This window comes from Cibotium barometz, chromosome 7 (assembly GCF_041138505.1).
Source record: "Cibotium barometz isolate CiBa-2024 chromosome 7, ASM4113850v1, whole genome shotgun sequence".
NCBI classification, from domain to species: domain Eukaryota; kingdom Viridiplantae; phylum Streptophyta; class Polypodiopsida; order Cyatheales; family Cibotiaceae; genus Cibotium; species Cibotium barometz.
The window spans coordinates 52,569,872-52,586,314 of record NC_141052.1 but is presented as its reverse complement, the minus strand read 5'-3'; the positions used below and the strand labels follow the sequence as shown (position 1 = coordinate 52,586,314).

General features: G+C 43.2%; 1 protein-coding gene across 2 annotated transcripts; it reads right to left on the bottom strand.

The window, feature by feature from the left end:
• Nucleotides 1-5,252: 5,252 nt before the first annotated feature.
• On the bottom strand, nt 5,253-15,783 carry LOC147637165 (receptor-like serine/threonine-protein kinase NCRK). Of its 2 annotated transcripts, none has more exons than XM_086800766.1 (11): nt 15,134-15,783; nt 14,923-15,054; nt 13,996-14,183; nt 13,728-13,923; nt 12,888-13,148; nt 12,334-12,578; nt 11,957-12,256; nt 7,939-8,175; nt 6,161-6,400; nt 5,768-6,064; nt 5,253-5,570 (listed from the first exon to the last, which is right to left on the bottom strand). In XM_086800766.1, the coding sequence occupies exons 1-11, from the start codon at nt 15,195-15,197 to the stop codon at nt 5,544-5,546; spliced, it is 2,187 nt and encodes a 728-aa protein (XP_086656892.1). In that variant the 5' UTR covers nt 15,198-15,783; the 3' UTR covers nt 5,253-5,543. The 2 variants fall into 2 exon arrangements, with proteins under 2 accessions (XP_086656892.1, XP_086656891.1); XM_086800765.1 differs by having other exon boundaries at nt 12,879-13,148; nt 15,134-15,780.
• Nucleotides 15,784-16,443: the final 660 nt, after the last annotated feature.

Below are 16,443 nucleotides of genomic sequence, written 5' to 3'. Positions count from 1 at the left end.
ACGTTACAACAATAAGATAAACATTCTCTACCATAACACCCCATACTTCAAAAATAGATGGAGTCTATTTGTGAATTCTTCGATGGGGCTGCCTAAGTAGTTTTTCTACGCCTATTCCAACCTCATCCAATCTTACTTTCAAACATGGGCCAGTTGATATAACGTAAATGAGGACAATTACTATCTCGGGTAGGAGGGATGTTACGATTTGTTTGTATGTCCTTCCATAGTTAATTGGGGATGCCTAATTACTGCTATGTTTGTAGCATGGCACTTGGGTGATTCTAAATATTCCATGTGTAGGATATATGAAATTAGGGATGGCTGGAACTAAGTGTTGGATTTAATGCTTATGTACTATCGTATAGCTTTAGCATCTGTTGCTAATGTGAAATGTGTTTGTATGGACAACCTGTGTAGATTGGTGAGATTGACAAGCTTTGTGCTCGTAAGCTGGTATAGCTGGGACATCATGGCGGTGCTTTGGCGTGAGTGATTACCAAATAGGTTTTTCTCTTTTTTGGTATTTTGGCCATAGTATCTACTACGAGATTTTGTATCATTGTTAGCCGCCCACTTTTTGTTATACTTGGGCGTGCACTTATTGATTATGTTGCATGTGATTGTCTCTGAATGCCATTCTTTAGCAAGAATTCAGAGAACTCATTGGAGAAGTATTCTTCCCCTCCATTTGACCTTAGACACTTCATATGCTTTCCTGTCTGTTTTTTAACCATAACTCTGAAATTCTGAAAATGAGTGAATACTTCACTCTTCTCTCTCCTTCATGAAGTATACCCACACTTTCCTCATGTGGTTTCATCAATGAATGTTACGTAGTACCTGTAGCCACCTCGACATAGTCTTCACAGAACCCCATATATCCGAATGCACAACATCTAGCACATTCCTGCTCACATTTTTGTCATGTGGAAATGCATGTTTTGTTTGCTTTCAAATTGACATGCTTTACAAACTTTCTGCATCCCTTCAACTTTAAACTTAGGCAGCCCTATCACAATTTATTTAGTTTGCATAGACTTCATTCTTTGCACATTTACATGCCCAATTCTCTTATGCCAAATGTCTATATCTGCGACAACTCCTGAACCATTTGCAAACATTGCAACACTCACTTTTCAAGCATATTTACATTCAATGTAAACATTCTGCCCACTCTATTGCCTTTTGCAACCAACCTACACTTATCTTTAAAGTCTTCTACATAATAGCCATCAGGGTTAAACCGAATCTGCAAACCCTGCTCAATCGTCTGGCTAACAAAAACCAGATTCTTTGTAATGTTTGGAACATGAAGTACATCTGCAAGGTACTTCACTTTACCATGGCACATCTCCAACATGGACAATCGGATGAGCAGTGTCATCCCCTGTTTCAACAAAACCTGATCTTTCAATCAAGACTCTTCATTTCCTTGAACTACTCACCATGACTTGTCATGTGGTACGAAGCATCTAAATCAACATACCATACGTCATTCTTACATGCTACTACATCATGTCCAGACACAACATTAACCATATGTTGCATAACAAACAACCTCTCACTATCCTCATTATTTCTGCTAGAGAATGCATAGTTGTATTGCTACACTTTTCCATTTCGCATGTCACTCTATTTCTTATAACAATTTGCCTGCATATGTCCAGGCTTACTACAGTAAAAACACCCTCGTGTATCATTATGCTGCCTTTGCCAATTACCACGACCTCTTTGACTCCCCCTGCCTCTAAACTGGCCTCTTTCACTTGTATGTTGTTGTTCTTGTGAATCCTGGGATTATTATTGCTGCTAATCATAATTCTGATTACTTGTTCAGCCACCACCTTGGCCTCGTCCACGACCTCTATCTCGTCCTCTACCTGCACTTGTGTAGAAGGCCAGCACAGCTGCTCTGAACTGTTTCTGTTTTGTGAAGACTATTGATCTTCACCTAAGTTCTTCTCTTCAATTGACACGAATCTCTGGCGAAGATATGTCGATGCCAGCTACCAAACTCGTCAGTGATATAAATGTTGAACGGTCATGCAGGCGCCTCGTGAGTGTCAACTCATGTTAAGCTTGACATCTCAACAATAAATTTCATAAACCAATTGATAATAAATGTTCCTTCTGTACCCTACATTTTTTGCTATAGCAAGGAGTGGGAACAATCTCCACCTGGTCAACGAACACCATCAATGCTTTGAGGCAGCAAAAAGGGAGCAAGAACCTGTTCCAGTGGATGCACATGATAGCAACCATGTATTTTCACCCACGAGAATCCATGCCCTTCACATCTAGCAGCCATTAACCAAGCCTTAGGCACCTAGTGAATGCTGTATTGAGCTGCTTATCAATGGCAAAAGCTTGCCTAAAAGCTGTCCAAACTGCTCCCTTTGTCATCCATGGTGTTCATGCTGATGTGCCCCTTTTTGTATCTAGATTTTCTCCTTTTGATACCACCCTGCCACTTTCACAAACCATGTGCCTCACGAGTCTTAGCAAACTGGAGGTCCTACTCTTGTGCAACATTTATCTCATAGGCCCTAATGGTCTTACATGAGACGTTGAAAATCTCTTTTTTACTCTCACATACTATAAATAGCCCTAGAATCAATAAATAATGAGTGGATTGTCCTGCAAAGTTATTACATGGAATCCGGATCAACGGAGAATGGGTGGATCGTCCATCACGATAAATGCCTAGGACAAGTGGATAATCAATGGAGCTCCTACACAGTATATGCCTTACATAGCAACAAGATCAGTCGGGAGTAATGCATGATGAGAGAAATCCTATGCAGTACCTACCTTACGGATAATGTGTGGATGGTGCTGACTCCTGCACAGTACATATCCTACATTGCCCTGCGATTACTAGAAGGCTTCTGATACCCAACAAGACATCAACTCATAATACCTTGAAAATACCCCTTGAACGAGCATTGCCCCTAGCTTCCTTGCTTGCTGCGTCACTCCATGAGTAGGGCTGGAGTGCCACTGCCGCGTCAGTAGGCTCTTTCAGGTTGCACTAGCTTAGCTTTGTGCTATGCCCCCCACGACAACCTTCTCGTAATGCCTCATGCTCAGCTACGCCTATCGCCCACCACCTCCCGCTTGCTGTGTTTAAGAGCTCCTACACACACCACCGAGGCTTAGCCATACGTTCCGCCTCCCCTGGCTCTGTAGAGACACAGTTGCGGCTTATGTGCACACAGGGTCGTGTCATGTGCCCCTCTCAATGCCTAGGGCAAGCTGCGCAAGTCTTGGTTTATGGGTAGCTTGACTGTTGCGGGCTCCTCCTCTAATGACCCACAGTGCACACAGGGTCGTGTTATGTGCCCCTCTCAATGCCTAGGGCAAGCTGCGCAGTCTTGGTTTATGGGTAGCTTGACTGTTGCGGGCTCCTCCTCTAATGACCCACATCCTTGGCTGGCCAGGTGTTGGCTCTGTGAGTGGCCTTGGCATGGTGGGCGATTCTTCTAGCTTACGCTTGTAGGGAGGTGATGGACGCAGTTGGCCTTCCCCTTGCGGTGATACAAAACAATTCAGTGCTTCCTTGGCCGTTAAAGCGTGAAAAAGGGTGTTTTTTAAAACGTGCAGTGTGCTTTTAGCATCAGTTTTTTTCGGTTATTTTTTGCGTTCCATGTAAGCCACGTGGCTTCACAACTTTGTTGCTTTTGTGCAAGGGTGTTAGGCTACCCAGTTTAAAAAAACGATAATTTTTAAGGCTCAAATGGACGTCTAACCTTAGTTTTAGTTATAAAACCGTTTGACGCTATGTAAATTTTCATTGGAAACCGGTCGAGTTAGACGGTCGGGATGAATAGTTAAATTTGTTGTAGTTTTAGTTATGTGTAAATTTTCGTTGAAATTGACGGGCATGCTTTATTGGTTGGGGGGAAAAAATCCTGACACTTCAATACAAGGCCATGCAAATTGTATCAAATCCCCTAGGGCTCTGAAGATTGGAATAGGCAATGGCATCTGCCCTACCTAGGTGCCTATAAGCTGAGGAGAACATCATACACCTGTTTTTTGAATGCCCCCTTTGAATGCCCCCTTATGCTGTCAATCATCAAACAGTGTATATCACCTGTTTTGAAAGGTCAAATGGAAACAGGTCCTGCTGGGGACTCTACTGGATGCTCACAAGTGACATGGAATGCTATTAGAAGTGAATTTCTCTGGTGCATCTGGCTCCAGAGGAATGCATATACTTTTATACTTTTAACAGTGATAAACCTATCTCAGTGCTCAATTTGAGGCTTTCTCTGTCTCTGCAGGAAAAAAGGGAGATACAGGAGGCCAATAAGACAGCCCTGCAAGAAATCTCAGAAGCCAAATCTGAGTATGAGAAAGAGGGTAGCCCAGGCAGAAGACTGGCTCAAGCAGGAAATCAAGGAGGCCAAGCTGGTGTACCACAGAATATATAGAAAAGAAGCACTGGAGTACAGTGATTGCTTTTCAAAAGATGCTGATGTGTCTGCTCAAATTAGGAAAGTTGTAGGACTTAAATTAAAGATGCTATTTAAGCATAGTTATGTTACCTCAACTAGTTCTACCTATAAGGCCCCTAGTTCTGCCTATAAGGCCCCCTGGTCTATCTGGATAATGGTACACTGTAATTGGATGTCCAACTTAGGCTTCTTTGTAAACAGCCATTTTGTAATGTCTCTCTTTTTTGCTGATAATACAATTCTCTGCCCTTTTTAATAAAAAATCCCCTCACACCAAGGTACTTCGTCGCCTATGTGCAAACCATGGCCTCTCCCTGTTCAGCTTGGAGAGGATCAGCATCATTGACTAATTAGCAGGATCTCTACCCAGGGAAAAAAAAGGGTAGCAGATCACTCCAAACTGAGTCATTAAAGAGCAAGAGATCTCAAACTAAGACTAATCATGTACTAAATCTGCTAAATCTTCCCCTAATCTAGGGTGCCATGGTTCAAACCTGGGAGCTGCTATTCAGTAAAGCCAATTGGGTTCCTGCTGGCAGCTCGGAAGCAATACAGGAAACCTGCTACACCTGCAACCCAACCAACTGAAGATCCCCATTAGAACCTTGCTAGACTTCTCACAAGCTGATGAGAAGACATTTGGGGTCTTCTACCGTAATTTTTTGCATCATCAGCAGCTCTTCCAAATAAACATGATGGCAGCCGAATCTTTTAAAATGCAATGAAGAACACGCATTACAACAAGAGCCTCTGCAAGGAGGGACCTTTGCAATGCAGTAGAAAACTCGCTTGGGTACTTGATAGGGATGGTTTGTATTATGAACAGTGGTGGTTCGAAAGCTGGATACATTACAGTGATGCAGCCCAACATACCATCAACTCATTAAAAATCCTCACTTATGAGATCATCACTTGCTCATTACTCATTTAGTTATCGCAATCTTCAGATCAAATATACTTTGCGAACACTCTATGATATAAAGGGTGGGTCAAAGTCTACAAATTTATACAAGACCAGGCCAGCCCTTGGCTTCATAGAACACATAAGAGAAGAACCTTGACGGCTCCACATGTCTCTCTCTATCGTGCAGGACTCTGCTTCTGGACCTGTCACAAGTTTAACACATCAATCTCAGAAATCTTCCATCATAAGAAAGTGCATATCAAGGTAAACCATGCTCGTATGTGCACGCATGTGTGTGTGTGTGTGTGTGTGTGTGTGTGTGTGTGTGATGTACACATGCCCATGCATGCACACACGCGCACACACTCGCACCGCATAGGCAAATCCAAGCCAATCTTACCAACAGTCCATTGTTCTGCCAGAAATACTCCAGACGAGGCTTCACAAGATCAGCTTCTTCCTCAGTAGACTTTTTCATTTTGTCAGTAGAGGTCATGGCAGTGAACTTTTCCAAATATTCTGCAGCTGAAAGAGAAGTAGAGGTCAAGGACTTTCTAGTGGGTTCCCCTTTCTTAGTGTGCACGGTTTCAGTGTCTAAAACAAGCATCTGCCTGTTGCCTGACAGATCAACCACAATTGGTGACATACTGTCTCTGCTGAAGCTGTAGTCTCGAGTCCAGGAGAATAACTGGGGAACCTACAGAAGGAAATATTTCAAATCAAAAAATTATACCTTTAAAAAAAGTGTTTGAAAAGATCACTTGAAGAGGGGCCTTGAGGATGAAAGTAGTACCTGGTCTCTAGTCTCCATCAAGGGCCCAAATTCACTCATCCGTATACTGTTCTCTGGAATCAAGGTGGCAAGAACTTGCACTGCGAAGGTCATTGTGGGTCTGGATTCTGGATCCATTTGTAAGCAAAGCCATGCCAAATATGCCATTTTTTGTGCATCGTCTACAGGCAAACCTTGCTTCAAAGCTGGGTCAACCAACTCATTTACAAGCCTTGTATTATTTCGTAGCAAAGGCAGAGCCTGCAGGTGGACACTTTACTTCAATTTTTTTGCATTGGCACAACAGAGCAAAACACACAGAAGGGAAACCGGACACTTGATATCACTTTAACTCAAAACTCAAACCTGGTGCATCTAAGCTGCCCATGAAACCACCAGAGACCTACGATTTGTGCATAAGGGGTAACTCCTTGACATAACCTAGCCTTCGCATAAACTTCCTCCAGCTAAAGGATAGATTGTGAAACAATAGCATGTCCAATCTGGTTCAAAACTACCTGCCTTTTCTTGGTGGTAGGTTGACACCGCTTGGTTTTGAGCTTGGACATTTTAGTGACTTTATCACTCAAGTGGAATCGTCTATCCTTACTCCAATAGGTGGCCTTGCAGCTTTTGTGAAGAATGTCTCTAACAGGTGTATGTATCATGAAAGCCCTGGGTTCGCTCTGTTGCCCCAAACTGGCATTCTGAAAGGACAAGATGACTGATAGTAGGTAAGTGGCCTCTCTAAAAGTCATCAAATCCTCTGCAAGCACGGTTCAGATGGAGGAGGAAGAGACCCATGTATCTCTAATTGGGATACTAGATGAACTGTGATCAAGGCTAAAAACCAAACTGAAACAAGCAATATTATCTACCCCAGATCTCATAATAGAGAGGGCATCAAACAGCATAGTGCTCCTGCATCTCAATCGCCCTCATCTTGCATAGCAAGAAGAATCTCTTGCGTAGCTCGTTGATCAGATCACGATCTGTTCACGCAGTTTGAGATGTGAGACAAGGCTGTATACGGAACCACAGTCCCAAAGCACTTAGCATCTAGTTCAAGCGTCTACCGGAAGAAAAAAAGAGGACCATGCATGCGCTTTTTGTTCTGTGAACTGGATTTTTCCTCTCGACAGAATTTGATCCCTCTGGTTAGTACTGTTCTCAATCTATTGGAACAAAGAAGCCCTTCGCCTTCAAATACACGAGAAAAGTTGGAGGAGAGACTCTGGGTCGCAAAGTGTGAAGCTCGTCCAAAAGCATCTCTACATTCTTGTGTGTTCTGAAAACTCTTCCAGTGCTGCGGTCTCCACTGTCTGGACCGAATCTGGAATCTCCTCTGGCAGTGTAGTGGAAGAATGGGTGACTAGGTGTGCAGTATAGACAGGAAATTGAGCAACTTCTGCCTGTTCTCGTTCGAATGCTTTGCTGAAAACTCCCCCATCAGTAGCGCAAGGAGCTCCCACCACAAACGCAGCGGCTACAAAGCTCTAAATCTCCTCCACTCCTACGGGGTTTTATGGCAGCATAGTGCCCTCAATTGGTTGAGGTCTCCTTATCTTATCTTTTGGTTTGAGATATCCTTTTGTATGATTTTATTTTACTTAATAGAAGTCTCTTTTCTGAAGAAATAAAAACAAAGAGCTCGAGGGGATGCGAAGACAAAAAGGTCTTGTGGAGACAAATAAGGGATTCTTGGCACTAGGCTTTCAAGGCTTTTATAAGAAATGTTTATTAAGAAAACTAACTCTACTAATTTGCCAAAAAGGAATTCAATAACATTTAAATCTTACCCATACAACAAGGCTTTCTTGTCCCAATGGGACACTCTTATCCACAGGTTTGCGACCACTCAAAAGCTCCAAGAGAACTACCCCAAAGCTGAAAACATCCGATTTCACGGTGGCTCTCCCCATCATTGCATACTCGGGGGCGAAGTAACCAAAAGTTCCCAACATCTGTGCAGGAGAGCTTGGGCATGTATTGGAGATCGTATCCTTTACAATTGTTGCCATTCCAAAATCTGCAACCTAAAGACACTAAGATTCAGGCATGTGAGTATGACAGTACAAGCACTCTCTCTCTCTCTCTCTCTCTCTCTCTCTCTCCCCCCCCATGTGCACACATCCAGAATTCAGATAGACAGATTACCAACTTTTCAATACATCTTGGATGCCCAAACCTTGTTCTCATCAAACATGAAATCTATAGTATTTTTGTGACACACCTCACCTTGGGACACACGTGGCGAACCTGGAAAATCCGGGTGGCAATCGGCCATCATGGACAGAAGTTGGCCAGCCTGGATGCAGTTGTGAGCATGTCCTCAGCAGGCCGACAGGACTAGAAGAGGCCAACAGGGCTTCATCCCCCCATTACTTGGAAATTCAGTTGTAAACATATAATACAATACAATAGATTTAGGGTATTTGTATGCTGTGTTGTGTGTGTGAGTTTTCTGTTCTCCTCTCTCTCAAGGGCAATTTTTTGCAGATCACCAATGACAACTTCTTTGAGACCAAGGCATTTGCAGATGCATGCCCCATGCCAAGAGGATTGTCATTGGTCAGATCAGAGTCCAATCACATATGGAACAGGTTTGTTTGGAGATACACTATCACAGAATGCCCATACAAATTGAGATTGCACTATTCTAGCAGGTTGGAGACTGATGAGTGGTGACTCCCAGAACTTTATTCATGGTACTGTTATTTGTCCTGTGAGTTGTGGGTCGCTCAGGGAAGCATTGGTCCATTGACCCTCCCTTTTAGCCTACGAACCAGGGCTCATGGTGCCCATGGCTCTATGGTGGATGCGTCATCCAACATCTTCCATGGGATCCAGGTGAATAGGAGTGTATTGATGCAGAGAATCCACAAAAGAGCCTGTCTTTTTTTGGTTATACAGCAAGGAATGCCAGACTCTGACTGCTTGGACAGATTCAGAGAATTCCTACACTTAACACCGAATTGGGAGAGGTTTGGGATCCCCCCCACCTCCACCCCCCGCGCCCCCCGACGACACCCCCCCCCCCCCCATGTGATTTGAAAGAGGTTTTGGTAGTGCACTCATACAGAAGAAGCTAGATCTCCCACTTCTTTTGGCTATTCCCCCATGGCAATCTCCCTGTAAACCAGTGAAGGGCCACCCTTGGTGTAGATCCAGTTGCACCACTACTTCAGAGACTGTGCAGCACTGGCTTTCGAGCTGTAGATATGCACAGAGGATATGGGGCTCTATTGCTTGGCTCACTCAGTATGGACCACAGATCTATAAGGGAGAGGACCATGACCCTGCTTTCATGATCCACAGAGGACTCGCCCCAAGATGTACTTTGCAGGATATACCTTAATCACATCCTACACTCCCTGGGGAAGATATACCTCGATCACATCCTACACTCTCTGGGGAAGCTTGACACCTCTTGAGAGATAATTACCAGCATCACTGCTTGGCAGATTTGGAGAGCCAGATGCACAGAGGCGATTGAGGGCATCCAACTTCATGATATCATGTGCATTTTCCCTACACCTATTGATGTGATTCTGGCCTGTGACTCTGATTTTGTATAGATTTTTCTCATACTTAATAAAGAAAGAAAAAAAAAGAGGAGAAGAAAAAAAAAGAGGAGCTTTACCTATCTATATACCCTGTCTACTATGAGCTTCAAAGGAGATATCAATGCCTTTCTCTGGAGGGTTTTGGACCTCTGCATACTGCAGGAAGAGGACAACTGAGAACCCCACTCCCAACAAACCACTTCTGGGACATCAGGGGCCTTAAGCATCATCGACAAAAAGATCCAAATTTGTATGCTTATTGCTGCAGAGGTAGCCCACGTGACTGATCGTTAGAGAGTGGGGCTAGAATGCCAATTTATAAGGCCCCAGGCTGCTGGTCAGCTGCCCGGCCTGCCCAACCTGCCCGTCAGTGCATTCGCTCATATGGATCACCACCTGCATGTGACAGAATCAAAACCATGGACGGCACTCCTCAAAACTATTGCACCAACTTGTATGCACAACTACCTCCTTGGACCTGTATGCTTAGGTTAGGCCACCATAGCCAACTACTTGTAGAACATACTCCAAGAAATACACCTTGTGATATGTCGAAGAGAACTCGGCTACTATGTAATCAGCTTTTGGAAAAATTGCATCCTGAAGACACTAATTGGCACATTCTCATGCGGTGCACACACATCCCACTGGCCTGCCTTCCTGAGATGAAGACACATCACATCCATTGACTTGTGTTGTGAAGACGATGACATCCACCAACATGTCCTCTAGTGGTGTCACCACAACCAAAGACCAACAAATCCTACTGAAGACTTACCGATGGCTGTGAAGAGCCTTCCTCAGTCCCCTGGCTGAAAATGGGACCATGTGCTGCCAGCAGCAGCTGGACGACACTCCCCCCCTAGAATTGGGCTTACCCAATGTGGCCTTAACAGTTCTGGAGTTGTCACAATAATTACCCCTCTGTTGAACGTCTACTCTGTTGACATTGTGTACGCTGCTCCCAAACTGTAGTCATGGCGACCACTGCTCTTAAGATGCCTCTCCGGACTGTAGACATCATTTCGGTGCTCAGAATCCCAGCTCGGAAAGAAAACTTCTTTCATGACTGTAGTCGGATGAATTCTCACAATCATGAAAACTGGAACTCGGAACAGATATCCAAAACAACTGCTACCCAAACCCTGCTATGCTCCCTTGAATCTTAGGCCTCCTCCCTAAGTAGGGGAAACAACATGCACTGTATGCTAGAAATTCAATTTTTGCAAATCCCATTCCAAACTAACAGAAATCTAAACTCTCCCCAAACCAGGTGTACTCTCTAGAGGCTACGGGCTCTATCAGCAACCTAGAGATTATGAATAGCGAAAGACTTGCAACACACAAACATTCAACATTCACATGTATTCTACTTTAAATTTGTAATACCAATGAATATAATTGCAATAGATTGTGCAACTAAGATAACCATTCCTTGAAGATCATCAATCCGAGAAGTATGCCCAAGTTCATGAGGACTGCCTACGTTGGCTTCTTCTCCTTAGCTCCTCCTACTGCCAACGCACACCAGACAACTCCCCTGGCACCCCATTATGCTGAAGAGAGGTAACCCAACTGACTGCTGATGGTAGAGAGAGGGGTGCTGGGATTCCTATCTATAAGGCCCCACGATGCCGGTCTACTGCTGCATGACCTGGCCTGCCCAACCTGCCCGTACTCTTCCCGCCAGCCTTTCGGACCTGGCCATCCACACCTGGGCGCCTTCTTCCTGCCAGCCGTGCTGCTGCCACACCAAGCCTTGGATGCTGTCCACCTTGTACCTCCAGGTGGGTCACATTCAGAGTCCTTCCCAGCAGGTAAGAACAGAGACTTCAGAAACTCTAGATCTGTACAGTTTGGTGCATCTGCAGTTCCTGTTTCACTTAGCCTGGGATTCAACTCAGCTCAATATTATGGGTGTATGAGTTCTCACTGTGTTTTCCTGGTTAGCACAATCACCTCATATGTGACCACACTCTTAGCCATGAAAATAGCTCTCCCCTCCCTTAGCTTTGCTCTGTTCAGATGTAGCTTTTTCTATTGATAATAAGTCAAAAGAAGAAACCTAGCCTGGGATTCAACTCAGCTCAATATTGTGGGTGTATGAGTTCTCACTGTTTTTCCCTGGTTAGCACAATCACCTCATATGTGACCACACTCTTAGCCATGAAAATAGCTCTCCCCTCCCTTAGCTTTGCTTTGTTCAGATGTACCTTTTTCTATTGATGATAAGTCAAAAGAAGAAACCAACCTTTGCCCTCCATTTTGCATCAAGCAATATATTGCTTGATTTGAAATCTCGATGAAGAACCCTCGGATCCGCCGCTTCATGGAGATATTCAAGTCCTCTTGCTGCCCCCAGTGCGATCCTCAAGCGTGCTGCCCAGTTGAGGTATTCTTTTCCAAAGGATTGATTCAAATGCTCCCGTAAATTACCATTGGGCATGTACTCATAGACCAGCAGCCTTTCAACATCTGTCCCATGAGTTTCAATGCAGTACCCAACAAGAGGAACCAAATGGAAATGATGAAGTCTCGAGAGAAGTTCTATCTGTAAACATGTGAATGTACATTTAGGGAAGCCCTTAGGGATGAAGTATAGATACAAAAAATTTCAACTATGATTACCTCTAGCAAAAACTCTCGATCTAAACCGGGTACGCATCTTGCATTTAGCTTTTTGATGGCAATATCTCTACCATCTTTAAGGCAACCTTTGTAAACACTGCTACTTCCACCAACACCTATCACATTTGACTTGCAAAACCCCCCAGCAGCCTCTTGAAGTTCTGAATAAGAGAATTGCCTTGTTACTGTACCAAGAAGAGGCCCCATTTTGGAGCTCATCTTAGACGATCGCCTCCCTATGCAGCCTGAAAGGAAGACATACATTGAAAAGCAAGGGGTTACAGTGACTGCATGATCTTATACATGGGCACGCAACAGTAGAAATTCCCACAAAAATCCACCCACAAACCGTCACATCATGAACTATTTGATGTATTAATGTATGTCATGCATGCACACATGCACATATGTAAGCAATAATGAAACTTGAGCATGCCCCATGATCCTTTGTGAAGGGTACCTCCAGAGTAATTAGAAGGAAGATTTTGAAATGATATACAAAGAAATGAAAAGAATACAAGATGTTTTTCTCAAAGTCCCTACACCTGTGCTACCATTGAAGCATGTGTTGTCATAGACTTGGAACTTCTCAGTTGGTGAAGAGCGATGACTTAACAAGGTCCTGAAGCCACTAGAGGTGCTGTCATCCTCAAACCAAAGCACTGTAGGATGTCTTAGGCTCTTTCGTTTATTGTACACCCAAAAAATGAGGGATGTTAGCAGAAGTGCTACTGTAATGACAGCACACAGAACAAGAACTAGTACTAAAAGCTTTCCATCAAAATCCTTCCCAGAAGAAACTCCATAAGGTTGACCTGTTCAAGCGCAGAACATATCAGCATTAGTAGTTTCTTATCAGGTGCTTAATGGTCTCACACCTTAAGACTACTCATGGTTATCAATACGGCAATATGTACTCCATATGGCTCTTATTCACGTGTATGAATACCGCAATTCCAAAATTCAAGACAAATCAATACGCCACATTATCTTGCAAATGATTGACATCCAATTTGCCTCGCCATCAACATGCAATATTCAACATCTTCATGTCTCATCATCAACATGCACATGCATCTAGCTATGAAGCTTATTTTCTGCAGTTGGGCAGTTGCAAGCTAAGCCATCGACTACAAAAGTGCATGTGAATAGATGTGAAGAGACTAAAATTCCTTGTTGAGATTACACCACACATGCTAAACAACAAACCTCTCCCATCTTCTGTGAATAAATATGAATATGTATGTATATACGCCGGTATGTCTGTACATACATATATTGTACATACACAATGTGTGTCTCTTGTTGTATACATACGTGTGTATGTGTGTATGATCACATGCATGCATGTGACACAAGAAGTGATCTGTGTTTTACAAATTGATATTAATCACCTGATTTTGATGAAACATTCCCTACATAGAGCAAGTTCCAAGGTCCGATTAAAGGGTCCCATGGTCCACCATCTTGTGTATTGTTTCTCTGCAGCAGCAGGCTTAATGCATTTGACAGGTCCTCTAGACCTTGACTTGTAGAAAAGATATACACATCCAAGATCACGCTCCCATTCCGCCTTGCACTTGGAATCAACTGAAAATTGTCCCCTTTTGAGTGTACGGTATACGACAAGAAACAGAAATGAAACAAACTGTAGGCATGTACCTGGGATGGAGATAGCTGCAGATAGGATGCTAAATCTTTAATGAAGTTTTCCTCCAAACTCTGGGTGTAGTTGGAAAGCCTTAGTTGTACTAGACGTATAATCACAAACAGAGGGCTTGTACAGACACAGCTCTGATTATGATCATGTAAAGGGTCCAAAACTTGGCCCACTGGACACACAGGGCAATCTGCACAAAAATAACCCCAAAGTCAAGCCAATATAAATGTTTTTAAGACATGTCACATTATGTTCATGCAAGAGAACTCCCGGTAGGATTCCTAGTGCGTTCCCAAAACAAAAGGAGACCTGTTAGAATACAATATATGAATGATAGGTGGTTCAAAAATCAAGTGATTCCAATGTCTATGCTGGCTGGATTTCAGTGAAAGTGATAGTCCCAACCAATATGCAGCCGCTTCAGCTTGTACCTGGGGATGCATAGGCACCGACAGAGTATGGTGGTGGATCGCATTGCTTATGTCTCAATTCATAAAGGAACATACTACATTACCTAGGGAACAGAAGCATGACTCACTGATTGAGGACCCTATACGTCCTATGAGGGAAATCTGAGAGATTATACATATGCATCCATCCGCTAGTGCCACACCAGTGGGGCAGACTTTCAGTTCATGCAGAGCTTGCAAGCTTTACTATCTGAACCGAGGCCAACTAACCCCGGCAACTGCTCGATCATATAGTATATACACCTGGAGGAAAAGGGGCTTTGCTTCCATCTAGCATCACTAGCTAATGCTAGGAACGTGCAGATTTTGATCAATCTGCCCTGAATGCTACTCGAGCACATCACTTTACGGTAGACTCAGCTTGGGAAATTACTGGAACAAAATATAAACCATGCTATTATGGAACAATTAAAGATCACTGTGGGTTAACCAAGCTTAAGATTTGTGCTTAGCCCTTACCTCCTGTTGTTGTTGGGCAGCTGCATTCTGTGAAACCCAGCTTTTCATCACCAGTGTAGAGCTGAGTCCCAATCAGACCACCCGGCCCACATAAACAAGCCCATGTCTCATTTTTCTCACTTGCAAGGGCTCCTGCACACATCAGTTCCATTGCAATTGCACCCCAAAAGACCAGAAATGCAGAAAAGCAAAGAGCATATTCGGCTACTACCTTTCCCACAAGCAGCAGCAATGAGAAAGCCGAGGATCAAGAAGTGCTGTCTGGCTTTCCACATCCTTCCCCTATTACTACTGAGGATTGCCAAAACTCAAAGGGCCAGCTCTAAGCATCCAATTCTTCCGTAAACAAATTTCCAAATTCGATTCTCTCTCAAATGCATGATCTGCTTGCAAATCTCAAAGAGACCCAATTGTGACTTTGTTCTGATATGCATTTGGGCGATTTTGATTTTCCGAAATTGTCAATAAAGCTAATTAAAAATGTCAGATTTCGTCGACGTATGTATGTGGGGAGGATTCATAATAACCAATTAGCACTATTATATATCATTGTATTCAGAGGAAACAAGCTTCGGAGAAATGGCATTGGGAAACCCTTGCAACTGCGGGAATATATTGTTATTATGCATACAAATAAATAAAACACAAGGCTATGGAAACGATGACTGCAATGCGATCATGGTTTCAACGACATAGACTCATAGAGTCTGTAAAAAGTGTAGGTGACGGACTGTGAGTGGTGGGGAACAGTTGATGGGTCCTTAATAATCTTAACAATTTATAATTGATAAATGATAATGATAGCCCTCCACTGTTTAACAAACAATGATGGACCTCCTAGCACATACACACATGATTACAGTATAATATCTAATTCCATGCTTGTAAAGGGGGTTAAAAATTAAAATAGTTAACTGTGTCAGCTCAATTTGCTAATCCAGCTGCCAAGTAGCTGTTTAAGGACAGGGTTAACATCATCTTATGGGTTCAAAGCTTCTACTTGCTTCTAACAATGTGTTTCACCTGTAAAGACAATCCGTGTTTGATTGGACCCCACTCTTTGAGTCAGCAGCACGGAAAATTAACGGGAGCAAATTGATGCAATTAGCCTGGATTAACGGCTACATTCTTGTCCTGGGGGTCATAAATATGAGAATTAGAAAATAATCTATTGTGGTTTTCTGATAGGGCAAAATTCCTTTAATTAAAAAACTATTGTTAAGCTGATAAAGAACTAATTACCCAGGATTAACAAGTTTCCTGTATCAAGATGATGGATTAGTACTAGTGGGTAAAGCTGGCAATATACAGTGACTTCTTAAGTTACAAAGTGAAGGCTGTGCAGTGTGAAAGCGATAAACAATTAAGATACAATTAAAATACCAATACTGAATTTGTAGCGCCGTATATACTACACCACTATTTACCACTGTAGAAAAAACTTTTCAGATACGGTAGGACCCGCTACACGATGGTATAGGTACACCGCGTGCTCGGCATTGGGCAAATGCCAAAGCTTTT

Excerpts from the sequence above, each read along its gene's own strand:
- LOC147637165 (XM_086800765.1), bottom strand. The coding sequence starts at position 15,197 with ATGTGGAAAGCCAGACAGCACTTCTTGATCCTCGGCTTTCTCATTGCT. Across the intron at positions 15,055-15,133 it reads TGCTGCTGCTTGTGGGAAAG|GAGCCCTTGCAAGTGAGAAA; the intron begins GTAGTAGCCGAA and ends TGATGTGTGCAG. Across the intron at positions 12,257-12,333 it reads ATCGAGAGTTTTTGCTAGAG|ATAGAACTTCTCTCGAGACT; the intron begins GTAATCATAGTT and ends ACATGTTTACAG.